This window comes from Lepisosteus platostomus, chromosome 2, assembly GCF_059453375.1.
Source record: "Lepisosteus platostomus isolate fLepPlt1 chromosome 2, fLepPlt1.hap1, whole genome shotgun sequence".
NCBI classification, from domain to species: Eukaryota; Metazoa; Chordata; class Actinopteri; order Semionotiformes; family Lepisosteidae; genus Lepisosteus; species Lepisosteus platostomus.
Genome location: NC_142612.1, coordinates 51,861,505 through 51,889,379, shown reverse-complemented (window position 1 = coordinate 51,889,379; position 27,875 = coordinate 51,861,505). Strand labels below are relative to the sequence as shown.

The window sequence follows — 27,875 nt, the reverse complement described above, 5'->3', positions numbered from 1 at the left end:
GGGCAAAGTACAGTTGATCCTCTTATGACATATCAACTTCAGAAGAAAAATAAACTACTGTATGTATATGAGATTGTAAAATGATCTGCAAGACACATTCACAAACTTTATTTTAAAGTTTTTCTATCACATTTAACAACAAATCATCAGCAAATGAAAGACAATATGATAAAAAGGGTTTGATTCTATTGATTTTGTATATATAATCTGCAAATATATCAAATTATTAGTGTGAAGAATGCAGGCATTGGAAATAGGTGTTATAAAAGGAGAATGCAAGAAAAAACTCAGATTTCTGCATCTAAAAGAAGGATTGAATATATAGTGCCTTGACAAAGGAACATTTTTGAGCCAAAACATTAGTTCGATAAATTACAAGCAAATGGGACAAAAAGTTCTGACTTGCTGTCAACTGCCGCCTTTAGATCTACGGTAAAAAAACAAAACTGCTGAATCGGAACATAGTTCCAGATAGACTATGTTCTGTAGACCGATGCTAAACGGCTGTCAAGTTTTGTTTTTATTATGAAAGAATAACCTTACTTACTCAGGACTAAAGGGTTTGTCATAATCGACAAGTTAAGATTTTGACGTGTTTAACCCTGGAAGGAAAAAAAAAATCCACAGGGTTATTTTAGTTGAGTAAAACAGCACTCCAGGTTCACCATGTCGCAGGGGCAGAGGGACAACGAGGGGATGATATACAGCTGATAGAGAACAGGATACAGCGTTTCTGTACCCTTGGTCTGCAGTGGTCTGCTTCCCACAGGCTCCCTTGTGCTCTGCTCCCTGTTTTTGCTATGGAAGCAGTTATTACGTGCAGTGAAAAGTGGCTTTAGAAGGTGTTATGATATTTCAGAAAGGCTGTGTTATTGTGAAAATTAATAAAATTAAGCCAAACCTAGTAAAGGACAAAGCAGAAACCACTAAGTCTGTAAACAAAAAACCATGGTGATATTCTAACCAACATATAAACCTCTGTGGTCTGTAGAGCAGGAAGACAGTTTCACAGAGTAAGAGAGGAAATGGCAGCACTAGGCCCCGCAATGCAGCAGCACACTGAGGCTGCGGGCTACTGTGCTGCTTCAGGGCTACTGCTCCTCTGGCCCTCGGAGGCAGTCTCAGGCCCAGACCGTGAGTAGTGCTCAAGGCGGTCGACTTGGTCATGCGCTAGCTCCAGAAAGGCCACGATGTCCTTCATCTCCTTGGAGGCCTGCAGGGCTTGTCCAAGCTGAAGAGCTATACCGGGGTTGGGCAACATCTTCATCATCTGCTCCTGCCAAAACATGAGCCATCAGGTAGCAGGGGGAGAGAGTCCCAGAGAGCAAATGCCCTAAAACTTCAAGGTTATAAAGAGAACAGATCATTAGTCCCATTAGATCTTGCCATTTTTCTACCTAAAAAGCTTTTTCATCACAGCATTTGGATTCATTTCTGAAGCTTCTTAAATGTTTGTCTCCACTACTTGGAAGATTTCTCTAGCGATTAATTATCCCCCACAGGACCACTAACAGCAGAGCCAAAGTATTTAGATGTGGTGGTGGGGGACTACTGGAGCTGCAGTGCAGTTTGTGGTTAGGAAACTATGGCCCACCAGACATGGTTCACTAATGATCAGGATCCCTCCCAAATTCATTCACCAGCTGCAAATGAAAAGACCTAAATTCATGACACTTCTGTCACTGAGATACCATATTTGTTTAGGGGGTGACGGTGACATTAACTGTGACACCACCTTCACCTTAGTTTTACCTTACAGTCCTACATTTGTAACCATACACTGTTTCTTCTTGTTCCTGAAAGGGTCGAATTAGTATTTTCAAACATCCTGGCCCTTGATAACCACTGGACTTCATTTTAAATTAGGGAAGGCAGTCTAGAACTACAGCTGATAAAGGACTTGTGAAACCTTGATAACACTGCGAAGAACTCAGAAAGCTCTGAAAGCTTTAATTTACACTGTGTTAGTGTCTTAAAGGAATTTACACTTGTTTGTGTGTGTATGATCAGGGCCTTAAGGAGATCTCAGTATCTTTCTTGAGACTGTGTGGGACGTAAGGACCGACTGTCCAATCTGTGGGTGTGAGGCAGTGCCGATGTACCTGAAGCAGGGGGGCTGTAAAGCTCCGGGGAGGAAGGCGGGGCAGCTGTAGGGCTTCAGGCCCTGGCCGCGGCAGCACCTGCAAGAAACCACAAAGCACATACAGTAAAACCCAGGAAGCAGAAGTTCATTTATCCAGCCTTCAGACAATTTTGCTTTCATTTTATGTCTTAGAATTCACACAATCATTTAAAATTTCGGCATTTCTTTTTTACAAAGCGCAGATATATTTTTTTTAATTGAGGTATTATGCAAAATAACCTTATACAGCAAGAGAAAGCAAAAGCTCTACTTAATGTTAAAATGTATTATAACCATTTATAAATATTTGAATCACACTAGTTTAAGATTTCTCTGTCCAACCGTTTTTTTCATGGTACAAATGGTTTGTTTTTTTGGAACAAACGGACCAATGTAACAGCTTGTAAGCTAAATTAAGCTCAACCTTGTAACTTTTTACCTAATTTTAAATAAAATCAGACCCCCTGAGTTGTAGTACCTTTTGGGTGCATCTCTCCAACTTCTCCTGCTGCACCCTGAGAGTGGTGATCCTTTCTTGTAGGCTGTTCTTCTCAACTTCCATCTCTTCCAGTGTTTTGACCACACAGCTCACATTGTCCTGTCAATACAGAACACCACAGCGTCACACACAATACTTTGGCACACTGTACCACACAGCTCACCTTGTCCTGCTAATATAGAACAGCACAACATTATACACAACACACAGGCACACTGTACCACACAACTCACTGTCCTGGCAACACTGATTAGTACAGTACCACACACATCACACTACAAGCACCCGCTACCACCTAGAGCCAAAAAGATAACAGTTTTTTTGCACAAGCAGGAGTCATTTGACACCTTTAACTACTAGATTTGCCAACGCTGCACATTACAGAGACAAAATAGCTTAGTGGCACGTTCAAAGGTCAGTGAAACCACCATAGTATGCCTGACCTTAACAGTAGTAATCTTTTATGTGACCAGAATGACTTCCTGTATATAGTCTCACTTTTTTATATCTCTCTCTGTTTAGGGCTATCTATCATTCTAAGCATAACTCCCTTATTAACCCTCTCACTGATTTCCTTGGCCTGCCCCTTCTTTCACACCCCAGCCATCTCTCACCTCTAGTTTGTGGAGGGTGTTTTTGCCAATATCAAGCTTCTCTTTCTCTACTTGATGAAGCTGTTTAATCCTTCTCATGTCACCCTGGTTTGTAGAGGGCACTTTCAGCTGTGCGCAGTGAGCCAGAAAACTGCAGAGACACAAGGTGTTGAGTGTAACAGATTTCAACAGATAAGCACGTTTAAAAAAGTTGTACAATCCCAGGTCAGGACCACAGAGAGATGAGGAGCTTTGTTCCTTTGGTAGGAGGTTTTAAAAGGGCTGTTGTCACTCAGAACAGCCGTGATTTTCTTACCTTTTATTGCAGAGGAGGGACTACGCACGATGGAACAAAAACTAGAAGGCATTATTTTGAGGCCCCTGGTGTAGGCAGACCTGCTGTTGGAAAAACTCAAACTGCTAATGTTAAACAGCTCAAATTGCTGTAATAAGTGTTGAGTGTAACACTAATTTCCACAGATAAGCATGTTTAAAAAAACACAAAGTGCACAATCAGGACCACAGAGAGATGAGGAGCTTTGTTCCTTTGGTAGGAGGTTTTAACAGGGCTGTCTTCACTCACAACAGCTGTGATTTTCTTATGTTTTATTGCAGAGGAGAGAAAGAAGAATTAATAAATTGGAATTCTAAAATGGAGACAGAGAAACTGGCTATTCTCATTGTCTAATTGATTTCTAATATTTTTCCCTTTCACAAGAATGTACAACTCTTCCTTTTTAAATATCAACAATTTTTGTAAAAATGTACAGTGCCTTTTTTTTCCCAATGACTCACATTTCAATGTTGCCTGATGATGTTCCAAAAGACAAGAAAAACCCACCGATACCATATTCGGCTCTTTAGCCCCTCAAGTGCCATACATTGCAGCAAAGCATTTTGGGCCTAGGCCATTAGTGCTTCCTGCACTGCCACAAAGTTCACACTGCCTGGCTGCTTTATGAACTTGGAATTCAGAGTGCAGAACTTACACCAGATAAACTGCAACTCTAACCTTGAGTTTTCTTAACTTTCATGGCAAGAACCATCTCGAAAGGTTTTTATAAAAATCATGTCACCACGGTGCACAGGAAGTCTAAATCTTTTGAGTAAAACAGGAACTACTATAAAACAGTAATATGGAAACATTTTAATGATTTTTTTCTACAAAATGAAAATTTATCAATTTCTCAAAAATTAGGGACACAGTAATAAAAAGCATACTCCAATCTGCACAGAGCTGTGACTCGCTCCAGTTTTACAAGCTGCCGGCTGTTCCACCAGTTTTACTGAAAAAGAGGAAACATGCGACAAGATTTCTAAATCTCAGGTTACCTCCACTGTTCCCTTGGTTCTCCGATTTACTTAGAAGTGTGTCAAATGCACAACATCCTTCACGTGGTGCTGGTTTACGTACTTACTGGGGTCATCAGCTGGCAAACCTGGAGGAAACCAAACTGCTATGCTCTGGGAGTCAGACCATTAGTCCCCTCACAGATTAGAGATGCAGCTCTGCCAAAAGCAAGTCTACAGCAGTGGTCTGAAACACTTTCTAGAGGACCTAGGGACACAATTCTAATTAACTGTGTAATTTTACCAAGCTCTGAAGTGTTTTAAGTGCCTTTAATGAAGTGAATACTTTAAATAACAGTGTAAAGAACTAAGAAAAGTCCCAGAAACGTGTAACCATCCTGTTATTCAACTGACTACATAAGATGGAACAAAAACTAGAAGGCATTATTTCTGGTTATATTATATAGACCCCTGGTGTACACAGACCTCCTGTTGGAAAAACTCAAACTGCTAATGTTAAACAACTCAAATTGCTTTTGAGTGTAACACTGATTTCCACAGATAAGCATGTTAAAAAAAAGAGAACAGACTGCAAAACACAGTTATCTGAGCTCTTTAATCTACCTCAAGCTGAACAATTTAAAACTAATACTTTCCATTCTGCCAGTGTCACTGATCACATCCTGTATTAAAGCTTTAATCATTCTGTGGAATCTGGGGAAGAAGCTCAGAATCACAATTTTAGCTTTGCCACAATACGGATTCAGAAAAAAATAACATTTCAAAAATTTCCATGACATGGACCTGCTTTGTGATGTACACTATTTATGGTTCCAAAATGAAATTAATGGTTTCCTGAAACATTTACATTTGATTTCAGAAAGTATAAGACTTGGGGAGGAGATCACAAATTGAGCCAAACATAATGATGATGTTTTAAGTAACCCACAACTTTCCACACTGATTTTAACGTTTCTAACAGACATTACATTTTTATGTTTTAATCAAACATTAGTTAATCAATGCTTTCATTATGAACATATAATACAGGTATGCTGGGACGCCAAAATGCCTTAATATCAAGAACACGGCTCAGCTTGCTTCAGTATCACTCCTGCTAACTGGTCCTCTTAATTTTTAAATGGCAAAATACTATGATGGTGTCACATGTGCCAGCAGCAAGAAATTTCCACAGACATTGGTCCTTCATTGACAATGTAGTTTCTACAACAGTACTAGAGTTCTTAACTGCAGACAGGGAGATAAGAGGGAACTCTTATGTTAAAACTTTCAAAGATATCAACAACTCTTCCACTTTCTGCACACTTTGATTTTTAAACACAGACAAATGCGGATGCGTTCTGTGCATTTTTATAGTATCCTGTCTGTATGGGTAATTTCTGAGTTTAACTTGAAACCACAAATGAAAAATCAAGGGTGGGGATGGAAAGAAAATTGGCTTATTTGGGTCAAACCCCAGTGTCTCTATCGACTCCTTAAGTAGTCACATAGTATCGTAAAGGTTCTAATTAGTAACAAGTCTTTCGGGAAACAGCTGGATGAGATCCTCAGATCATTTAGCTATTATAGACTAACTACCAAAAGGTTACAGAGGTCGAATGGCCTACTTTCATCTATAACCTTTCTCATGTTTATGAGTCAAAGTTTAAATGAGGTCCCTTTCACTTACCTTTCACCACTCTGTGGTGAAATTAGCTTTTGAATCTGTGTCTGATCAGTACTACAGGTTAGTGAAATTGCTTTGTATAAAAGAACAGAGAAAGGCTTGATCTGGCAGGCAATGTGAAGTCATGGTTCTCAGGGTCACAGCAAAGAGCTTTGCGAGACTGGAGCTGCTGTGGACCAGACTGTGACACAGCAAAGGTCTCTGTCCCTATGAGATTCTGCAATCCAGAAGCTACACCTAAAGTATACTATTTACCACAACACTTTTGAAAACAAAATGTAAGATAAGTTGCTGGCATTACAAACGTGCCACATGCTTACACTGCCCACAAAAAACTCTTAAGGCTAATTTACACTACGCACAATTTTTATTGACATCTGATGTCCAGTTACGCAGCCGTTCAATGGATAGAACTCTGAAGTCTACACTGGCAGCACATGTAGCCTATGAAGCTGTCATTATGTTGTTATGAATTATGAGCTGTTATAATCTTTCAAGCAAAAGGAGTGCAGTGGCTATACTCGGGCCACTGTCCAGTGACAACTCGACACAGCCTTGAGAGCACCACCCTCACCTGTCCTTCTGCTTGTTGAGTTGTCTCTGAAGCTCTTCTCGATCCTTCCGGCTCGAAGACAACACTGACCTGAGAGAAAGAGAAAGAGCAGGAGGAAAAGCAAAATGAGGCAGAGAGAGCAATGAGAAGAAAAAGAGAAATGAATGGAAGATGAGAGATACAGATAAAGGGAAGAAATCAGACAATCAGATCCTTTGTCTGTCTCTCTGACCAGTGAGATACTACAGTCCTCCACTGAATAGTCATCATTGTGAATCTGTGACCCTCAGACCCTTTGGCTGACCATCAGACACTGAGATACCACCGCCCTACAACTAGTCTCTGACCACTCCCTCAGTCCTGCTACCGGCTCAGCATGCTGACCTGCACATCTGCACCACATGTGGCAGATACTGTCTACCCTGCAAGATATCGTCTTGTAAAAAGGACTGAGCCCCCAGAATTCCATCCAAAAGCAGCTTTCAGATCATTACTTTCCTCCACTACAGGCATGATCAAACATTTTAAAATAGTCAAAAAACAATTAAATAAAATTCAGTTCCTGATACTCTTCATATATGAACCTACTCTTGCCAGGAAGCCATCCTCTACAAGTAAATAATGAATGAATTCATTTTAAAATTGTTTATAGTATATATTGACAAGAGTTCAGTCTGAAAGTCAAGATAAGATAAGGGATGAAGAACGTGTTGTCAGCAGTGTGTTGTGAGCACTTACAAAATTGCCATATTTAGGGTTTCGCTTAGATACTGCAAGGAGGATTTGGGCAAGGGCTTCCAATCCTTCAAGACTTTCCCTTTCTTTCCAGCAGGAAGCACCACGGAACACACTGGAGAGAATTACAGGAAAAGTTCAACCATGCAGAGCTAGGAAAACCATTTGAAGTTCAAGTCTCTGATTCAACAAAGGTTTGTAATTTGCTGTGTAGCAGCATTCTGCAAAAAAATAAAATCTGAGAACCTGGAAAAAACTTTTTAACTTGTTAATACTGGATCTCTCTGGAGTTAGATCGAAGGTAATTATTACTTAGCTGACTTGGCTCAATGTAATGTAAACTCAAAACAACAGAGCTGTAAAAAAGATATGAAAGCTTTATAGGTTATTAAAACAGTTTAAATTACTACTGTACAACAAGGGGGAATTTTAGTAGAAGTATTATATTATTTTCTAACAGTTACAACATTTGAACTCAAATATGACATTAACTGAAACCTGATCTTCCACTTCAGGGTCCTGATAAAAGATTTAATACAGCACATTTCATTCACTGTGCAAAAAGATAAAAAAGGTAGAGAAAAACACAGACTTGGTTCAAACACTAAAAAAGCAAATTTCTTAAAATGTGTTAGATGTGTTTCAGTCCTTGACAAACCTAGGAAAAGTGTCCCAGACATGGGGGCGGTAGTCTCTTAGGAGCATACAGAAGGTAGACTGCAAGTTTTTTTGTGGCATGTAGAGACAAAGGAAATTCTTGATAGAAGATGAGCATGCTTTCTTGACCTTGTAAAAGCCTACAGTGTACTATTCTGACAAACCTGTGCCCAACCTTTGTAGAAAAAACAGCAAACAAGGGTTTTACAGCAAATAATCCTTTTTGCAAAATGAAAGTGTTTAGGGTTTTATTGCATCAATAATTTTTCATTTAAATAATTAGAGAAGCTGTGCAAAATAGGCAAGGGTTAGAACCTTGAACTGCTTGGAGTCAGTAAATGGAAGGCAGACAACATCACACAGAGCTGTGTTGCAGGAGCGCCCCCTCTTGGTGCAAGCACGCAAGACAAGATTTAGATGCTAGATTAGCATTTTCCGTTGTGACTGTAAACAGTCACACACTCTTTTTAGTTTAATTTTGCAGAGTCTGTTTGCTTCCCAGATGTATACTTATGCAAATATTGGTATCTAGAATCTGGAAAAAAATGTTTATTATGCTTTGTCTCTTGAAACCCATCCATCCTTGCAGATAGCAAGGAAAGATTTTCTACAAGATAAAATACAAGTTATCAATACAAACAGGATTGCAAGGGATTTGACCACAGTCATTAAGAAGCTGGAGTTAGTGTCCCAGGCAGACATTCATAATCTCCCACTTATTTCAAACATACAGATTAGCAAATACAGATACTGCTAGGCAGGCCTGGTGAAAGGGCTACAGCAATCCAAACACAAGCACCCCCTGTCTCCCAAACAGCTCTTATTTCCATCTCACCTCCTTTCTTTTTCTGGGGCTCACTACGCTGGGTCTTCCCTTTGGACACTGCCGCCTAGAGAAAATAAAATGCAGTGTTTAATCTCCAGGTTTTTTTCTGCTCCCTGGCGCTCCTTCTGCACAGAGCCTTTAAGCGATGGATTGTGCAGGCCTGGTGACCCACCAAACAAATCGGGCTTTGAGCAAAGACTCCCCTGCAAGGTGTTCAAAATCGTCTTATGTCCAATATTTTACATCACTAACCCAGAAACATGCAAACATGTTCAATGTCATATCAAACATAGGGGTACATTTAACATTAGACATGTAGGATGATTTGTGGTGTAAAAAGAAATAAAACAACAACCGCAAGTCATAGCCCAGGACTGGATCTTGGGCAATGTTATTCTGTAAAAACAGTTTACACCACCTGCTACTTCCTGTTATGGCAATTCTAAATTGCTGTTACATGAGACAGGAAGTTGGGAAGACAACACGGAGCTTGTCCTGCAAACATATAAAAGTTATTTACATAGCAGCACCCAAAACACATTCTCCCCTCCACATTCTCAAGGGTTCCCAATTCTGAACAGTGATTCAGTTCTGATTAATTTTAAATGAACAAGTGACTGGTGGAAGATTCACATGATCTTGATCATGATCATTATGAGAGTACTGTTCTATTAACTTTATGGGGCTCTACCACATGACCACATGCTAACTCAATCCTGAATCACTTGTCAGCTATGACTAGGATTCCCCAAGAGAAAGAAAACTATTGGCTAAGGTGTGGGATTGAGATTAGTTGGTTAAAATTCTTTCAGTTCTTGGCACAACAACGACTCCTTAGACTTGCAATGCACCTGCAGGTTTTGCAATGATGTTAAAGAAAAAAAAACACTGCTCTTCCTGTCAGCACTAACCCTGCAGAGCACTGTAGAGCTGGGCTATGAATCAGATGAATGGTTCTGTAGGTTAGAATATCAAAAGAGAATGTCTAACTCTTTATAAAGTGATTGGATTCCTTAAGGAACCAAGACACTTGAGAACCGGAAATTTCTAACTGAGTGGCTACATAATAAGTAAACAGGTTTATTACTTTTTATGTTTTAAAAAAGAAAAAAAATATGATGTCAAACTCAATCCATCATATGCATGTACAATGCATATATATCATCCAACTTCTAACTGCTTCTTCTAATACAGGGTTGCGGATGAGCAGGAGCCCATCCCGGCAGGTGCAAAGCAGGATACACCCTGGATGGGAAGCCACTTTAACACAAGGCACACACAGACACCCGCACCAGGAGTAATTTTCCCAGAAGCCAATTAGCCTACCAGTATGTCTTTGGACTATAGGAGGAAACTGGAGCACCTAGAGGAAACCCATGCGAACAGGAGAGAACATACAAAAACACAGATGGCACCCCAGCTCTGGAATTGAACCCAAGGCCCCAGCACTGTGAGGCAGCAATGCTAACCACTGTGCCACCAATGCATATATTTATTAAAGAAAATGTCTCAGATACAGTATATGACCATATTGGAATTTTCCCTTAAAGGTTAGAAAACAGCGTGCCATCTGAATATACCTGAGGGAAAAATTAGGGATGAGGTGAACAGGAGCCAAAAGGCAAAGGGATGGCACTCAGTGTGCTCAGACATGCATGAGAGGCAGAGAGTGAATGAAACCTGTAGCACACTGGTCCAGCAGTCCAGTTGAATGCACTGCCTGTGTGAAGGACAGAGAAAGTCAGAGCACCATGAATGCTATAGCAGACAGATACAGACACGCCACCAGGGAGCTCATTACTGTCCTTGGAAGCACACACTCATCATCACTCAGGGACACATTTGCACATTTCACTTAGAGCTCTCCTCTGACTCAGCTATGAGAATAAATATGTTAGACTCCCGGAAGACAACAGTGCTCTCCTGGGATAAGCAATCAGGTCATTAGTTTCCATCCTATTTTACCTTTCTGCTTCTTCAAAATTGCTTTTGTCTGGGCCCAGTGCTTAAGGCTCACATTAAATTAAAGAGGCTGCAGCTTCACCGAGTATGAACTCAGTAATCAAGGGCATCTCTTTTTAAGGAAATCCACCATCAAGGATTAAGAATGAAAATTTGTACTGGCAGGCAGACAAAAATCTAAGAGTCATTGCATGGCAATTCTACTCTGATTTCAAGGTTTTCAAAGACGCCTAGTTTGATGTACGTGACAGGGTTTATTTTATATTTGGTTAAACTTTGTGTGGGGAATGTTTGCAGAAAGATTATGTGGATTTCAGAACTATTCTTGTGCCATTTATGTCCTTTTTCACATAGACGTTTCTGCATAAAAAACCCTTGGAAATGCTTGTGTTCAGGCCACAGCAGAAAACATACATCTGTGTCACTGCTGTGCTGTCCGTAGGGCTTTTCTGTACAATCCACTCATTTCAAAACTTCACTGAGTTGTGTAACGACGTCACTCATCCCTCTCTCACCATTTCTCACCTGTGAGGATACTTGTCGTGAAGGTGTAGGCCCGGCAGGCCTGCCGGAGGCTCGTGGAGGTTTCTGCACGATCAGAGGAGAAGGGAGAATGAAGAGACAGAAAGAGAGGCCACTACAAACCACAGGCAGGAGGCTGAACACCCTTTAGGGTACTAGGGTACTAGGAAAACAAAAACAAGGGCAAGTTTACATAAACATCCTGCAGAGACAACTTTCACTGCTAGAATGGGGCCGCTAGCTCACACTGTATCACTCTCGTTTTAAAAATCTAGTTCAAATGTAGCTTTCTCTTAAATCAACTCAATCATTAGAATCAATGGACAGTTGCTTTCTGGGAGACCCCTGAACTTGTGAACTTGTGAAATGTTTGGCAATTTGGAATAGGTTGCCCTTCCTTGTGGGTTCTTAGCCCTTAACTCACCTATTCCGGTTTACAAGAAATGCTGTGATATCTTTGTTGATACCAGCCTGTGCATTCTCCAGGGAGTGAGGAAGGCTCTTGCTCCAAGGGTTTTCCTATTTCATGTACCTCAGACCTATATCTAAATTTGAAATCTAAATGTTTTAATAACTGCTACAAGGGGTGTATCCTCTTCCCCATATGGCTTGCTTCACTTGGCTAAAATCAGTCCTCTCACAGCTATGAACAGCAAATGAATCTGCCTTTGAAACAGCAGCACCGCAGCTAATCCACTTTCATCTTGCACATTAAATATACACAATACCATACTGGTGGTTCCAGATGAAGATTTATCCTAACCCTCATTCTCAAATACATGCTCATGGTTATATGTTACTGACACACAGGCCATTCTCGGGGCATTATCAAGCACCAAACGATCCTACCCCACAATCATTCTTGGGATGCTATCAAAGCCCAGAATGACCCTGCTCCAGTATTATTCCCGGGAAACTATCAACCTCGAGAGTCAAAAGGCTGTATTTTAGTTTTATTCACTCGCTTAATGTTAACAATTGCTACAAGAGAGCCAGCAACACCAAAAGGCCAACAACACAATAATAATGCAACCCCTTTCACAAATTTAACAAATTCAACAATGTAATAAGAACAAGAGACACTGAACAGAGCCCCAGTGATAACTATTGACACCATCACCACTGGGCAGGCATAGATGAGGCACAGGCTTAGGATAACTTAACTTTCTGAAAAAAAAAATCCTGTAAAACCATATCTACAATGAATGACTGACACTCTATACTGACTTTGTATTACAAACACATTTTATTGATTAATGTAACCTATTGATTCCCTGGAATGTTTTAGCTCTTATTTAACTGCATTACATACTGCTATTGTGCCAGTGTATTTGTTTACTGTTATATGACTTTCAGGATTACCCTGCAACTCACTGAACCTCAGCAGGTGTGAGCCTGGTCAGTACAGTATGTGGGTGGGAGACCTCCTGGAAAAAAAACTAAGACTGCTGCTGGAAGTGGTGTCAGTGGGGCTAGTAGGGGGTGCTCACCGTGCAGTACGTGTGGGTCCTAATAGCAACAGGAACACTATACCGTAGAAACGCACCGTCCTTCGGATGAGACGTAAAACGGAGGTCCTGACGCTCTGGGGTAATTAAAAATCCCAGGATGTTTCTTGAAAAGAGTACAGGTGTTACCTCAGCATCCTGGCCAAATTTCCCATTGGCCTTTACCAATCATGGCCTCCTAATAATCGATATCTATGAATCGGCTTCATCACTCTGCTCTCCTCCCCACTAATAGCTGGTGTTTGGTGAGCCTACTGGCACACTACACACTGCCGTCGCATCATCCAGATGGGGACTGCACATTGATGCTGGTAGAGGGGAGTCCCCATTACCTGTAAAGCGCTTTGAGTGGAGTGTCCATAAAAGTGCGATATAAGTGTAAGGAATTATTATTATCATCACTGAAGGTTACCTGCATTAGCATAAAAAGTATACAGGTCTGCTAGCATACAAATTTACAAATTAAAAGTTGATTAAAACTAACAAAGTATGCTGATCAGCTGGTGTAATGCAAAACTGATTGTCTAAGACTAGCATTATCATTAGAAACACTAGAACATTTATCATATTATGTTTGATTTATACTACACAATTTTGATTGTTTAGGCCTAGTACTTTATTGAAAGTGACAATATGGAAATCAAGCTTAATTTGATAAATGTAATATACAGACAAATGTTTTGTTGGGATGCTTTTTTGTATAGGTCTAGTTTATGCAGCCAAATGTATTGGTCAATATACAGTATAGTATATAAATATCGAGTAGTTGTTTATTGACATATACTGTTTACTGGTTTATTGATCACATCTGTATTTGGAACTGATTCATAAACATAATGGTGTGATACATAAACTAGCTAATACTCCGTTCTCCTTAGTTAAAAGATTTCGTTGATTAAGAAAATGGACTTTCAATACTTGGTGCCTGTGTAACGATATTTACAGATGAAAGATGGTACTCATTTGGGTAGAACGTTACGTGTTTCAGAAATTTCTACAATCAAACTTCTTTCAAACTCTGTATTTAGAAACTATGTACAGTATAGTTAAAACTACCGCTGTGGAGGAAAACAAAAGCTTCGCAAACATTTACATGTACTTGAAAAACACCGGATCCATAATTCACAGTGCGTGTTAAAGCAATCCGGATGTGCTGATGAAAGACGTGTTCCCCTTCTGAAGTTCCCCACACCTGAAATCCATAACCGAAACTTTGAGTCTCTTTTCTTTTCATCATGAAATAAACCTTTAATTGTTCCTGTGTTCTCCATCTGTCAGGCAGTGCTAACACTACGGATCTCAATCCTAGGACAGCGAGGCAGTAGTAAACACGACCTCTGAGACGTCCGGCTTTCAAGCAACACATGAGGCAGTGTCAGCTGTTATCGCCAGCGCCAAAATGAACGTTACCAAAAGCCAGCAAAGATAAAAATATAAATTGATACGCAACGCTTTTACCGAAATAAGTGAGAATACTACAATGCTGAGTGCAATAAAGACAGAAAAGGAAATATCCAAATTACACTGCTTCATATTTTCAACTTCTGTATGTACAATTACTGCAATGTAGGTAAAAAATTGAAAATATTAAATCGACACTGATCGAATTTCACCATGCAGGGAAAACGCCGAACACTAACCTTATTCACCATGGTCGTGGCTAACACTGGTCTTGCCTTACGTTACGGTCACTGGATGCAAGATTCCTGCAGCCACTGCCAGCTGTCGGTCTGATCTCAGACGCGGTTTCAAGAAGAAAGATTTTTTCAAAACCTTATTGGACAGAACTCACCAAAAGAATTGCATTTAATTTTACAGAGGGCGACTAAAAAGCTTGTGCGTTGTATAGCCACATATTGGGTAGCAATTACAAGAATAATATTGGTTAAATAAATGTCGAGTTGTTCAACCTCTGTCTCCCGCCGCAACTTTTCAAAGCTGCGCAGAATCTGTCAGGACCAACGCTGACGAACCTGGGTGACGTCACCCAACCTCATCCGGAATGTACCACTTGATTTTATTCTTTCCTACAAAATTGTGCTTTTTCACTGAATGAGCCAACAATGCTATGTATGTGCTTCCAGTACTCCATATTAAAAGTAATTAGGCAAAATCAAGATAGAATCGCATTATCCGGCACATTGGTGGTGGTGGAGTGGAGTCCCCATTACCTGTAAAGCGCTTTGAGTGAAGTGTCCAGAAAAGCGCCATATAAGTGTAAGCAATTATTATTAATTATAATTATTATTATAAGAATAACAGTCTTGGTGTTCTGGAATCTGATGTTTTTTTGTCCCTTTAAGTCATCAATAGCATAAGGGAGTGGGGAAAAGATTAACATGTCTACCTAAAACTTAACCCTTTCAGTTAAAAACCTGTCCCAATTGAAGAAATGTAAAGGGAACATATAAAAACCTACTGAACTCTGGGCACCAAGTTCTAGTGTTTAGTAAGACCAGTTTTTAGTCTCAAAACTATTAAAAAAAACACCAATAGAAAAGCTTTTTTCCCTACTCTTAATTTAACCGTTACACTCACTGTTAATCCATCACAGAAACAGATAATGTCATGTCAGGGGAAGCTCTGCTGTAATAGTATGTTGTCAAAGAGAAATTCTCCTGTGTATGTATGGTGGCACAGAAGGGCTGTGATTGTCTTTGCGTATTGTAAGTTCTCCCTGTGTTTGCATGGGTTTCCTTAAGGTGCTCTTAAGGACGTTCCTTAAGGTGCTCTTACAGTCCAAAGACGTACTTGTAGGTTAACTGACTTCTGGGGGAACTGGCCCTGTGTGAGTGTGTTGAGCTGTTTGTTTGTATCTGTGTGTGCCCTGCAATGGACTGGTATCCCATCCAGGGGCGATCCTGTATTGTACCCATTGCTTTCAGATCCTGAACTGGATAAAGTGTTAGAAAACGTATGGATGGATATAAAGGGTATTGGGAAAGGGAAGAGGTAAATGCCGAAAACAATAGTGCCAAGACAGCGAGGTAGTATCAATAAGTACTTTCTCATGCAAACACTTTTATACCAGCTGTAAGATGCAATAACACTGTGGATGTATAAAGCTGAAAATGTTGGTTACAGGGGAAAAATTCCTTGAAGGCTCCTGAAAACCTAGTTATTGTTGTTTGAACAGCCACGTAGGATAAATGGTTTTGACCAGAAAGAATTTTACAGACCATTAAGTTCTGCATTTGAGCATCCTCTCCAGCAGTGGACAAAGAGAACATCTGATATAGGGAGCACTAAGAACCTGCTTGTAGGTAACAATAATACAAAAGACATTTCTTTGGAAAACATCAGGCTGGCATGTTTTATTTTCAACTGCACATCTTATTCTGAAGAAGGAATAGAAATCCATTTATAAATAAAAAAATAATAATAATGGAGTCCCTTACAGCAGACAAAAGCCAACAGGCTTAGTGCATTTAAGCTGCACTTCAATTATAAAATAATAGCATCTTTTTCAAAACACCCATCCCAGCTTCTGATACATCATTGGCTTTGTCCTGGACAGTCTTTCAATTCCATCTGCCCTGGGCTGCCCAGCAGCAAAATATCTGGTGCATTGTGTGTTAAATACCCAGCTACTGACGATGTAAGTGTCCATAACTGTTCAACTGAGGGACAAAAGGACTGTCTGTCACCCAGATTGTGACCCCTAAACCTTAGACAAAGTCAGGAGCAGCTTGGTGTATCTACTGAACAGTCAGTAGCTGCAATGTGGTGTGTATGGGAGGACGTCTATTCCCACTGCTGGAGCCGCTTTCCACAAGTCTCCTGCCAGGTGAAGGTCGTGGTAGAGGTGATCACTCACACTCTGCCCGGCAGGTAGAACTTGCCAGTGTACCTCCCATGGTACCGCAAGTCAAATGGGCTCAGCATCTTGCGAATGCCCAACATGTTGGAGGCAGCCACTCTCTGGAAGGTCCAGGGGTTCTGATTGTTCATTTCGCGCTCCTTCACCTCCTGCTGCATGGCAGCCAGACTCTCCCTGCTCACAACCTGCCAAAACAGGGACACAAGATAGCTTACAAACCTCATGTGGCCCACCACACCCTTTCTTTGCTCATATCCTCTCCCACAGATACCACAAGTTTATGTGTTTTTGACAAATCCCAAGGAATAGGCTCTCAGAACTGTTAGTCAGTGTCCTACACACACCAGCAACTCTCTGTATACAGAGGTTAAGCTGTTATTTCCTCTGCTAAATACATAAAATGTGCGTAATGCCTTTGCTGTTGCTGCTACAGACTTCATTGCTCACTGGTTTTTGTACCACTTACAAATTTAACAAACTATTTGAAAGTCTAACAGACCAGTGCTTCCCAACCCTACTGAAGGAACACTGTGTACATTATCAATGCGGGTGAGTTCTAAATCTCCAGTGTAACTTGAAGACTTTATTGACCTGCATGCTTGTTTAAACACGGGTACCACATTTCTTGCTTGCTATTATTTCTTACTCAACTAGTTGATCAACTGAATATGAACAGACATAGGTGGGAATGACACTGTATCAGACACAACCACAGGTGGGAATGACACCGTATCAGGCATGTCCACAATGAGCATTCTTCCTTTTGCAAAAGTCTCATTGCTTACATTAAGGCAACATATATGTCATTGTGGGGACTTCTGAAACTCAGAAAATGGCAAAGGCCTGATAGCAATTGCAAATCTTGATCTCTTAAGACAGGAAAGCAAACTTACAAATATGCCCCAAATAGAAATCAATTAGCTTGTGATTATGAACTCAGCTGGAGCAAAAACCACAAGACACGGAATGGAGAACACTGATCTAGACTAGGGCTACAAATCTTAATGAATTTCCAAAATAAGTTTATAACAGAATAGTTCCTTAATTATTTCCTTGACTATCCGCAAGATTGGTATAACCAAATAAGCTTCTGGTTGTATTAACGACCTGCAATGGGCTAGACTTGAAATTTGCCATGTGGCCTGGGTTGAGATACAGACAAGGAAGAGCAGCTGACCTTGGCTGGGAAAGGCAGCTTCTTGGTCACCTCTATCAAAACAGGTTCAACCTCGCCAAGCTCACAGCGCCCTCCAAGCTCCAACACCAGCCGCCCGCAGCGCACGGGAGTCACATAGTGGTCTATGGCACCCTTGCCTCCGCCCATGCGCTGCCCTAGCCCCTTGCGTGTGATGGGCTTGTAGGGCGCATTGACCCGCCAGCGTGCAAAGGTTGTTCGTGGATCGATGTGCCTGTTGATGGTCAGTCTCATCATTTCCATGTGACCCCAGTGTAGGTAACCCCCACCCATAGCCTGGGATGGAAAGAAAAATTATTTTAATGTCTGTTGGTATATTTCAGGAAAGACAAACCAAGCATATCCTAGAACCAGTTTAATATGATAAAGATTTAACTACTGGAAGAAGTGCTTGAGAAGAAAAGGAAATATCCACTGCTACCGTTGAAGGTGGTTCCACAGTAGGAATGTAGTAACCTGGCCTGCACGTAGAGGGCACCATAAAGAGCTACAAATACATTTGTATACAGTTTCATTACTGGCTAATGGAATGAATGTGATTTTTCACACTGTCTGCTTCATATTTAGCACATCATCTCACTCTGGGGCAGGAGTAGTAGCTAGGTGGTAGTCAGGTAGTGAGGTGCAGAGTGCAGATAGGCATTACCAGTTTAGTCATGCAATGTGTAGTTTAGTATATTGAAATATTGTGGTTTGATTTGATGCTTTTTCTTAAAAACAAAGCCAGAAACCCTCCTGGACCTTCAGTCTTGTTTAGGAGTGTTTCATATGTGAGGGTGCTATGATCTGTATTACCAAAAGTAGGATCTCCCACTCCAGTACTACCAATGATGCTGTGTGCAATATTTATGCATTACCAATACCCACCACAATGCCATACTGGCCATGCGTGAAAGTAGTTCCCCTAGTTGCAGGTCCCCTGATGTCTCTTAATCTTTTCATTTCTCTCTTGGCCTTTTTGAGGTTGGGAACCTTGTTTATGAACTTAAGTTTTGGGCGCTCAGGCAGTACCACACCTGAAGTAAAAAGAAAAAAAACAGACACTACTGAATTAAAGACAACATCAAATTTATCTAAAAGAGAGCTGGAACAGTAAGAAAAGACAAACAGCAGTCACAGTCCTTCTGTATTTCACTGTGAATTCCAAGCAAGGATATTTCTGTGCAAAGTTTGTGCCCACAGTGTCAGACACTGGAGTCACTCAGTCCCAGTCTCCACACAGCGTCGGTCACTGGAGTCACTCAGTCCCAGTCTCCACACAGCGTCGGTCACTGGAGTCACTCAGTCAGACAGATAGAGTCTCCACACAGTGTCAGACACAGGAGTCAGTCAGTCCGTCCCTCCCAGTCATCACATAGCGTCAGACACTGGAGTCACTCAGTCCCAGTCTCCACACAGCGTCGGACACTGGAGTCAGTCCGTCCAGGTCCCCACACAGCGTCGGACACTGGAGTCAGTCCGTCCCGGACTCCACACAGCGTCGGACACTGGAGTCAGTCCGTCCCGGTCTCCACACAGTGTCGGACACTGGAGTCAGTGAGTCCGTCCCAGTCTCCACACAGCGTCGGACACTGGAGTCAGTCTGTCCCAGTCTCCACACAGCATCAGACACTGGAGTCAGTCTGTCCCAGTCTTCACACAGCATCAGAAACTGGAGTCAGTCTGTCCCAGTCTCCACACAGCATCAGAAACTGGAGTCAGTCAGTCCCAGTCTCCACACAGCGCCGGACACTGGAGTCAGTCAGTCAGCCCCAGTCTCCACACAGCGTCAGACACTGGAGTCAGTCCCAGTCTCAACACAGCGTCGGACACTGGAGTCAGTCCCAGTCTCAACACAGCGTCGGACACTGGAGTCAGTCCCAGTCTCAACACAGCGTCGGACACTGGAGTCAGTCCCAGTCTCAACACAGCGTCGGACACTGGAGTCAGTCCCAGTCTCAACACAGCGTCGGACACTGGAGTCAGTCCCAGTCTCAACACAGCGTCGGACACTGGAGTCAGTCCCAGTCTCAACACAGCGTCGGACACTGGAGTCAGTCCCAGTCTCAACACAGCATCGGACACTGGAGTCAGTCCTGGTCTCCACACAGCGTCGGACACTATTGTCAGTCACTCCTATTTTCTACACGGCATTAAGACAATGATGCCTGTCATTCAGTCTTACCACTGTAATCAGGGGGCGGGGCATATGTTTTCAGTCCTGCAGAGAGAACCTTGAGGGGGTTCTGGAAGAGCCCTATAAAACACAGAGAAGCAAGAACATTTTATTATGCAGGAGCAAGTGAAGAGATCTCCAATACCTCAGCCAATGCCATGGGCTTTCTTAAACTGCACTTCACCTGATGGTGGCTTTTTCTGCTGTTCAAAACTGAATTACAGCAGAAAAACACAAACATTAGTTGGGTAACTACATTAAAATTTAAAAATACATTTAATCTGACTCTTTTGCTGAAAGTGAAATCATTTTAGGGAGGAAGTGGTCAGCAGACCCCAGAAAAATCAGACACCTTCAGACACAAATGTTTACAAAAATAACACCTGTACTAAACTGTTTATTTTCCTCACAAAATCCAGTCGATAAAGAAGTCAATAAAAATGGGCCAACAAAAATATTTTATTTTACATGTATAAATTAAATAAAATTAAAACAAAAATGTTCATTATTATATATCTTACTAGTTCACAATTTCACCTTCCAACATCACCAGTTCTGGGTCCTGCCACTGATCACACTGAGAACAGCTATTTATTTAACATTTGATCCAAGGGTCACAGTGGAAATTAGGACTATGAATTAATTTCTAACTGTAACTCTGTAAAATATTATAGAGTGCTTTTTGTTGACATTCAAGTCATGAGGTTAAGTTACAGAACAAGGCAAAATAAATTGCATACCTTATTACCGTTAACTTAAAACCGAAAACAGCATTCCCCCACTGAATGTGTAGCAGCTCCTTATACCGCTTAAAAGGAAGCAGCTAAAGCAGCAGCATCAATTGAAACATACAGTAATAATCTGCACTCCACAGAAGTGTGCGCAGTGCAACTGGTCTATGACATACTGTACAGCCTGAAATGCAGCTTCACCATACCAAGCGAGCATACACTGGAGACACTATAATATAATTACGATATAATCTGGGAGGTCAAACTACATTACTGTCTGAGCTAATTCGCAGTTATTAAATGTACAGTACCTGTGCACCCAGTGCTCCGGGCGAATACCTGGACGGCCGATTTTAACAGAGGGATCATGCTTGTATTGCAAAGTTTAAAACCGCTTCTCTAAACTGTTCCTCCCGCTGCCTCTTTCACACTCTTTACACTATCAGATTTAAGCGCGTTAGATAATTCATGTGCAACTTCTATTCACATTATCACCACCAAGGTCGCCGCCATTATTACTAAAAATCCGGTCCGTCTAAAAACCGCTCCGTTGCTGTAATCAGACTGAGAATCAAAGTTCCGGTTAACAACTTCCGTTCAAATGTTTAATAAAAACCACGTATTGATCAGCTTTGATTAGTTTTCCATTCACCTTACAACAAACAAGATATTCGTGTTTAAAAACTGATGATAACAAAGCGATCATTATTAAAGATGATGCTGATGCTGATGATGATGATTATTATTATGATGGGAGCGTAATGATTAGGGTTGCTAACAACCCCTATTCCTGTGGTTTTATCTGCATGGAGTTTGTATGTTCTACCCGTGTTCGCATGGTCTTCTTACACAGTCCCAAAACACACAGGTAGGTTAGTTGGCTTCTGGAAAAAAAACTGTCCCTGGTCAGAGTGTGTATGTGTTTGTGTCTCCGTGTGCCCCAAGATAGACGGGCATCCTGTCCAAGGTGTATCCAGCTCCCCCATGACCCTGAATTGGATAATTATAATAATACTTAATTTTTGCTTTTCAGTCGGTCACATAAAAGAGGTGTAAATAATTATCAGATATTAGTATTTCATTTTATTCAAGTGTGTCCTCTTATAGGTACAGGAAAGTGTCTTTAATAAAAGATACTGTAGGTTAGGTGGCTATCTCACCTCTGCCTAACCAGAACTGAATCTGTTTTTTATATTATTCCTTTTTATCTTCACGACTCATTTGGTTCTTTATGAAAGGGTTCATTGACATTTGTCCTCTATCCCATGTACCATGGAAAGCTTTCCTCAGCTGTGTACTGAGGGAGCTCACTGTCGGAGATGGAAGACTAAAAATGGAGATGTGTCTGTCCCTTTAAATGGATCAGCCTGAATAACCAAGACCCTGAAGTACAGGATTTAAGCAAAGAAGTCATGTGGAGATCAGGGTCTGAAATTCTAGATAATCCCTAAGAAGGAGGGAGCATGAGAGAGAGAGAGGCAGGAAGGGAAAGCCACAGTAACCACAGGGACACAGAAACACTGGCAGGAGTCGGAGAAACAGCCAGAGAAGACAAACAGACCTGCACATTACCACTTACACTGACCAAGCAGATTATAACAGACACACACGCAGAAAGACACAGTATCCCAGCAAAATGGCCCAGACTGAAAATGATGTGGCCACCATGGGGCCCAAGTCAGAGTTTCTCAATGGAGACCTGACCAATAGCACTGGAGAGCAGAAGCCGTGGCAGGACAGTTTGGCAGGGGAGAAGGTGAGAGAGAAGGCACAGGACGAGAGTCCTTGTCTAGCCGAGGAGATTGAAGAAGGCAGTGCACCCACTGAAGAAAACAAAACTCCCAAGGGGAAAGAGGGCGCAGAAGAAGAGGGGGAGAGACAGGAGGATGAGACAACAGCGGAAGCAGAACAGACAGTGGAAGGAATGGAGAAGAGCACTGGTTCTTTAGAGAGAGAGGTGACTAATGGTGGAAATACACAGGGAGAGGAGGCTGGGCCTACTGCTGCCACATCTGAGACCATCTTGGAACCCTCTGGCATCCCAGGCGGACAGGAGAGAGGAGAGGAGCAGGGGACTGAAGAAGAGGGGAAGACTGAGCAGGAAGAATACCTGCAGAGGGGGGAGAGGGAGCCCAGAGAGGCAGAGGAGGGAGTGGGGGAAGCAGTGGAGGAAAGCAGGAGCAGCAGTGAGGAGTCAAGCAGTGATAGTGAGGACGAGGTCGAGGCAGAGGCTGGGTCTACTGCAGAACACAGCCAGAAGGAGGTGGAAGATAATGGTCTACCAAGGAAGAAGGAAGAGGTTGTTGAGGGAGAAGCAGTTCTGGAGGCACCAAACCAGGAAGCAGCGATAGGTCCTGGGACACTCAGGGAGGAGAGTGGTTCTGAACCTCAGGAGTACGACATCTCACTGTATGTCAAGGTAGTACCATTTTTATTTTCCATGAGGGTCTGACATCGCATCAACATTGCTAGCACAAGGTTTATTGTACAAGGCAGAGAATTTGAGTGCTTCAGTAGTTAAGAGTGCTGGATTGCTCTGTGTTTGATTGGTAGGTTATACCATGGTTAGCACAGTGTTATAATGTAAGTAGGTCTTATGGTATTCAAAGGAACTACAATGGGTTTATTCCATGCTGAAAAGAAGAGAGAAAAAACATTGTTTTGGCTGTGAAGCCCTCTTCAGGTGTGAACAGTATCCAGCTACCTATGGTATTCAGCAACTCAACATTAAAAAATAGAATGTAGTGTTTTCTTAATCAGTTTAGTGTTAAAGTGTTTTGCTGCTGTGTATTTAGTAGCACAGTATTAAAGCAGTACCTCAGCTTTAGAGAGCTGCACTGTAGTGTGTTCAGGAATCCAGCACTAGGGCAAAGATCTGCAATGTGTTTAATAGCTTAGTCTTAGGGTGGTGGGCTGTAGTGTATTCAAATGCTGGGTTTTAGAACAGTGGGCTCTGTATTGTTATTTGAGAAAACAAGTAGGAGTTTCCAGTTAAACAATAGGTTTTGTATTGATATATAATTGCAGTTAATTGGTTAGGACAGTGATATTACCTGTAATCTTATAACAAGACAACTATAAAAATCCCACAAAGTATGGCACTAGTATGTATGGATAAAATTAGGATTTTCTTTCATAATTGCTTTGAAAAACCTTTATTGTTTCACATAATGTTGAGCAAGGCAGGGCCAATTATTAGTGTATGTTGCTTTGCAGATAACAAATGTGATGGGTTAGTAGTCTTTGCACAATGTCTGCATTTTGAAGTCACTTGTTTAATGAAAAGATCATTGACATTAATTTCTTACAGAAGAGTTAAAATGTTGTGATTAAAATATTAAGTACAGTGTACATTTACAAATGATTTATTTGGGGTTGTTATAAATTAAAATTAAGTTTTCCAAGACCTGAGTCTTTCCATCAGAGTACTGGTGGGTGAAATCTGTCTAAAGTATTCAGTTGTTAAATTTGTTCTGAGTAACTAATGGTCTCCCCATAACCAGGCCTTAGGTACAGGGGTATATAATTGTGGGTATTGGTTGAGTTCAGAGACATTGTTCACCCCTAAGGCCCATTTTCATAATCTTCTTCAATCTGAGTGAAAAGCCCCACTCACTATTTTAACACACATTAAGGTTTCAAAACCTTTTTTGAAATTTTATTAGTGTTACCAAAGTAATGTTACTAATCTCCTGATGGACATTTTATAAAACCATTTCTAGCAACACTTCAATTTCTGGGCTACCAGGATTAGCTCTCTGTGGGATGTTTCGAAATAAGCTTATTTCATGAACATTTAATCCTCATACATATCCCAAAAATGCATTGTGTTCTGTATATTATTTCTGTGATATATATTTCTTTGCAAAGCAATGCACTTAGCTGCAGAAATCCGGGTACGTTTGGTGTGTGTGAAACCGTTGCTGTTGAATTTCAATATTTACTGTAAATAATGGAATGTTGCTTTTTTAAAGTGAATGCTGAGTAGTGTTCATTACAAAAGGCTGTCAGCTCACTCATTGATGCCTGCAAAGGATTGTGCTTCATCAGAAGAGAAATAGTGCATGTTTAACCACCAAATGTGAGTGACTATGTGCTGTAAACCAGAGATTATCTCACACCAAACATTTTTTTTGTTTAATGAGAAGGTTCATGTAGTTACAGTACAGTATGTAGCTTGATTACAGCATTTTTAAAGCCAAGGCACTCTGATTTAGATGTGTCGTACCAGAAATAACAGCTCCAGTGACAGCAAATAGCAACACAACATCAAAGCTTTGTAAATTAAAAAAACTATATTTTTCTCATTGTTATCCTTATTTTCAAATGCAGTTTTAATACTTCTGCAAACAACAACTTCAAGTGAGTCAAACTTAGTGGTCTGATTCTAGTTTATTCCTTTCAGGATACTGTAGATATTGCTCTCCTTAATGCTGCAGCAAATGATCACAATGTTTTATTTCTATCCACCTTATGAGGTTATGACCTAGGTGGGGCTGCACTTCATCCACCCATCCATTCATTTTCTAACTGCTTCATCTAATTCATGGTCTTGACCAGTCCTTGCAAGCAATAGGCACAAGGCAGGGCACACCCTGGACAGGACATCATTCCACAGCAAACCACACGCAGACACACTCATATGAGGGCCTGTTTTCCCAGAAGCCAATTAAACTACCAGTATGTCTTTCGTCTAAGGGAGGAAACCCTTGCGATCACAGGGAGAACATAGAAACTAATAGGCCAGGTCACGATTGAACTTTAAACCTTTCAAGTAAAAATGTATTTCTTTATTTCCATTTGCATATTGGTCATATCCAAAACATACTGGATTCTAATTCTTGGAGAGACATGAAGGCATGCAGAAAATAACATTTGAGAAGAATCTCTTCATTCCATATTGCCTGAAATTGCAATAAAATGAGTGCCTGTATCACCCTGGCAACTGACAGCCATGACTACAGCCAGAGACAGGAGCTTAGTCAATCTGTGTGTCAGATTTACAGTAGCTGGAGACACTCATATCCTAACACCTACAGGTGGATAAGCCACTGAACAAGACACAGAGTGTCGGCATTAGAGACAGCACAGCACAAGGTCAATCCAGTCTATTGCACTTATTCAAGCACACATATTCTCACTTTCAAACCAACACACACACAGGTGGAGAGAGATGAAGAGTAAAGGACAGGGATGTTGCTGGAGAATCCCACAATTGAAACTCTCTTCTGAGTTTCTACCAAAGAAACCCTGAAATATAGTAAAATAACTATGATGAAAATAATGAGAACAAGGACACTGACTTATAAGTCAAAATCCATCCCTTCACCAAACCCATCATTGATGGATCCACACAAATATGTGTTACATGAATCCTGGTGGAGGAATCCACACGAATAATGATTCAGACAGGACAGGATCCAGTGGTGCCAGAGGAGGGAATGTGAATTCTCCCAATGTTGTAGTATACGTTAACATATGAAACATGTTTCTGTCGCAGCAAGAGGTAAAGTTAAATACATATTTTAGCGTGATTACCAGGTCAGAGCCTGGAATACCCAAGAAGTGGAAACCTGTGACCTAAATGGAACCACATCTACATACCCACAAAATGTGTAAAATGTGCTTATAGTGACCAATGGAAATAGTGTACAGCATGGATTTTCCAGTCCTAGTCCTGGGGGGCTGGTGTGTCTGCAGGTTTTCAAGGTCTGTTTAAAGCAGCAGAACCTGAAGAATTGGTAGAAGCTGTTAAATTGGTCCAGTTAAGCTAGTATCCAACTAGTTTAGCCTGTTAAGAGATATTGTGGAATGAAAACCCACAGATACACTCACCAGGACCAGGATTGGATAGCCCTGGTCTACAAGATGTCAAGCACACTCTTAAAGAAAATGCAAGAAGTGAAGCATTATTATATATTGTGCTGGGAATGTTATCTGTAACACAGTAATCTCTGTTTATAAGAATAAGAGGGACTATTTGGCCCATCTTGAAGGCTTGGCAGCTAAGTGAATCAAACGTAACCTAGAGTTTGGACCTCAACCATTACACTGGGAAGAATTCCACAAAATTGTTAAACAAGGTCTTCCCTACATAAATCCATATCTGTGTCTGTTGAATAAAAGTATGCCAAAGAGTGAGAGCTGATAAATATTCAAATTTAAATAGGCAATGAGAAAAGGATGGGAGAAATATTTTTCATAAAAAATCATATGTCCTCACAAGTATTGGTGTATTTAATAAGTATCATTTGTCAGAAAATGAAGATTCATCTCATCAATCTGAATTCTTCTAAAATTGTTTTCTTTCTTTCCGTTCCTTTCTTTCTATCTGTCAGCTAGACATGTCTGAAGCGGTGTGGAGGCTGCAGGAGCTCTGAGCTCAGTGGCTCTATTCACGCTGCTGTACAGCACACTGAGCAGGGGGTGGGGGTGTCAAGCCTGGCCGCCTTGCACTCCACACCCTGCAGGGTGTGTTTCTGTCTGTGCACAGCGGCTCAGCAGCCTCCTTTAATTTACCAAGAAGGGATGAGCGTCTGCACCCAAAGTCTAGCTACCAGAGTTTTAAATAGCTACCAGCCCACCCACAAACAGCTGGCACAGCCAATAAGAGTCTTAATTAGAGGGCAGCAATATTCAGCTGATTAGGCACTAACCCAGTTTACAAGGAGGCACCAGAGCCTGCTAGTTCCCAGCTGCCCATGATGCCAATTTTCACCTTTATGCCTGGACTGGGCAGAAACTCCTTCAAGCTTTCTGCAGTCACTGTGGTTGATCAAACTTCTATTTTACATAGAAGAATTAAACAAAAACCAATTTTATTATACTAATTGTTTTTTAAAGTTAAAGATTTTAAAAGGAATGAAAAAGACAAGAAATACGATATTGTTTTCTGAGTGAACACTGTCCCACATTCTCAGCTGACTGTCATACTATACACCTGAAAAAATTAAGCTTGATAGGCCCTGAAGTTGGAACTAGAGTATTTAATAGATAAGACTTTAGAACAGATCTTATACA

General features: G+C 41.1%; 3 protein-coding genes across 8 annotated transcripts in view; 1 reads left to right on the top strand and 2 right to left on the bottom strand.

Moving 5' to 3' along the window:
• Positions 1-86: 86 nt before the first annotated feature.
• Positions 87-14,926, bottom strand: cenpq (centromere protein Q). Of its 5 annotated transcripts, none has more exons than XM_088608365.1 (9): positions 14,595-14,925; positions 11,450-11,512; positions 8,972-9,026; positions 7,483-7,594; positions 6,766-6,834; positions 3,236-3,365; positions 2,601-2,720; positions 2,103-2,180; positions 87-1,276 (listed from the first exon to the last, which is right to left on the bottom strand). In XM_088608365.1, the coding sequence occupies exons 1-9, from the start codon at positions 14,604-14,606 to the stop codon at positions 1,073-1,075; spliced, it is 843 nt and encodes a 280-aa protein (XP_088464491.1). In that variant the 5' UTR covers positions 14,607-14,925; the 3' UTR covers positions 87-1,072. The 5 variants fall into 5 exon arrangements, with proteins under 5 accessions (XP_088464491.1, XP_088464481.1, XP_088464473.1 ...); XM_088608355.1 differs by lacking the exon at positions 14,595-14,925 and adding an exon at positions 14,081-14,512 and having other exon boundaries at positions 7,483-7,596; positions 8,977-9,026; XM_088608347.1 differs by lacking the exon at positions 14,595-14,925 and adding an exon at positions 14,081-14,511.
• Positions 14,927-16,238: 1,312 nt separating this feature from the next.
• On the bottom strand, positions 16,239-21,410 carry mrpl16 (mitochondrial ribosomal protein L16). The gene is made up of 5 exons (XM_088608336.1): positions 21,167-21,410; positions 20,134-20,205; positions 18,837-18,985; positions 17,952-18,245; positions 16,239-16,959 (listed from the first exon to the last, which is right to left on the bottom strand). Exons 1-5 carry the CDS (start codon positions 21,222-21,224, stop codon positions 16,768-16,770), a joined length of 765 nt encoding a protein of 254 aa, XP_088464462.1. The 5' UTR covers positions 21,225-21,410; the 3' UTR covers positions 16,239-16,767.
• A 902-nt stretch (positions 21,411-22,312) lies between these two features.
• LOC148676450 (chloride intracellular channel protein 6) overlaps positions 22,313-27,875 on the top strand; it is a 41,424-nt gene continuing 35,861 nt past the window's right edge. For both annotated transcript variants that reach the window (XM_088608325.1, XM_088608318.1), the window contains exon 1: positions 22,313-23,274. In XM_088608325.1, coding sequence (XP_088464451.1) covers positions 22,492-23,274 — 783 coding nt within the window. In that variant the 5' untranslated portion in view covers positions 22,313-22,491. The remainder of the gene's footprint in view (positions 23,275-27,875) is intronic.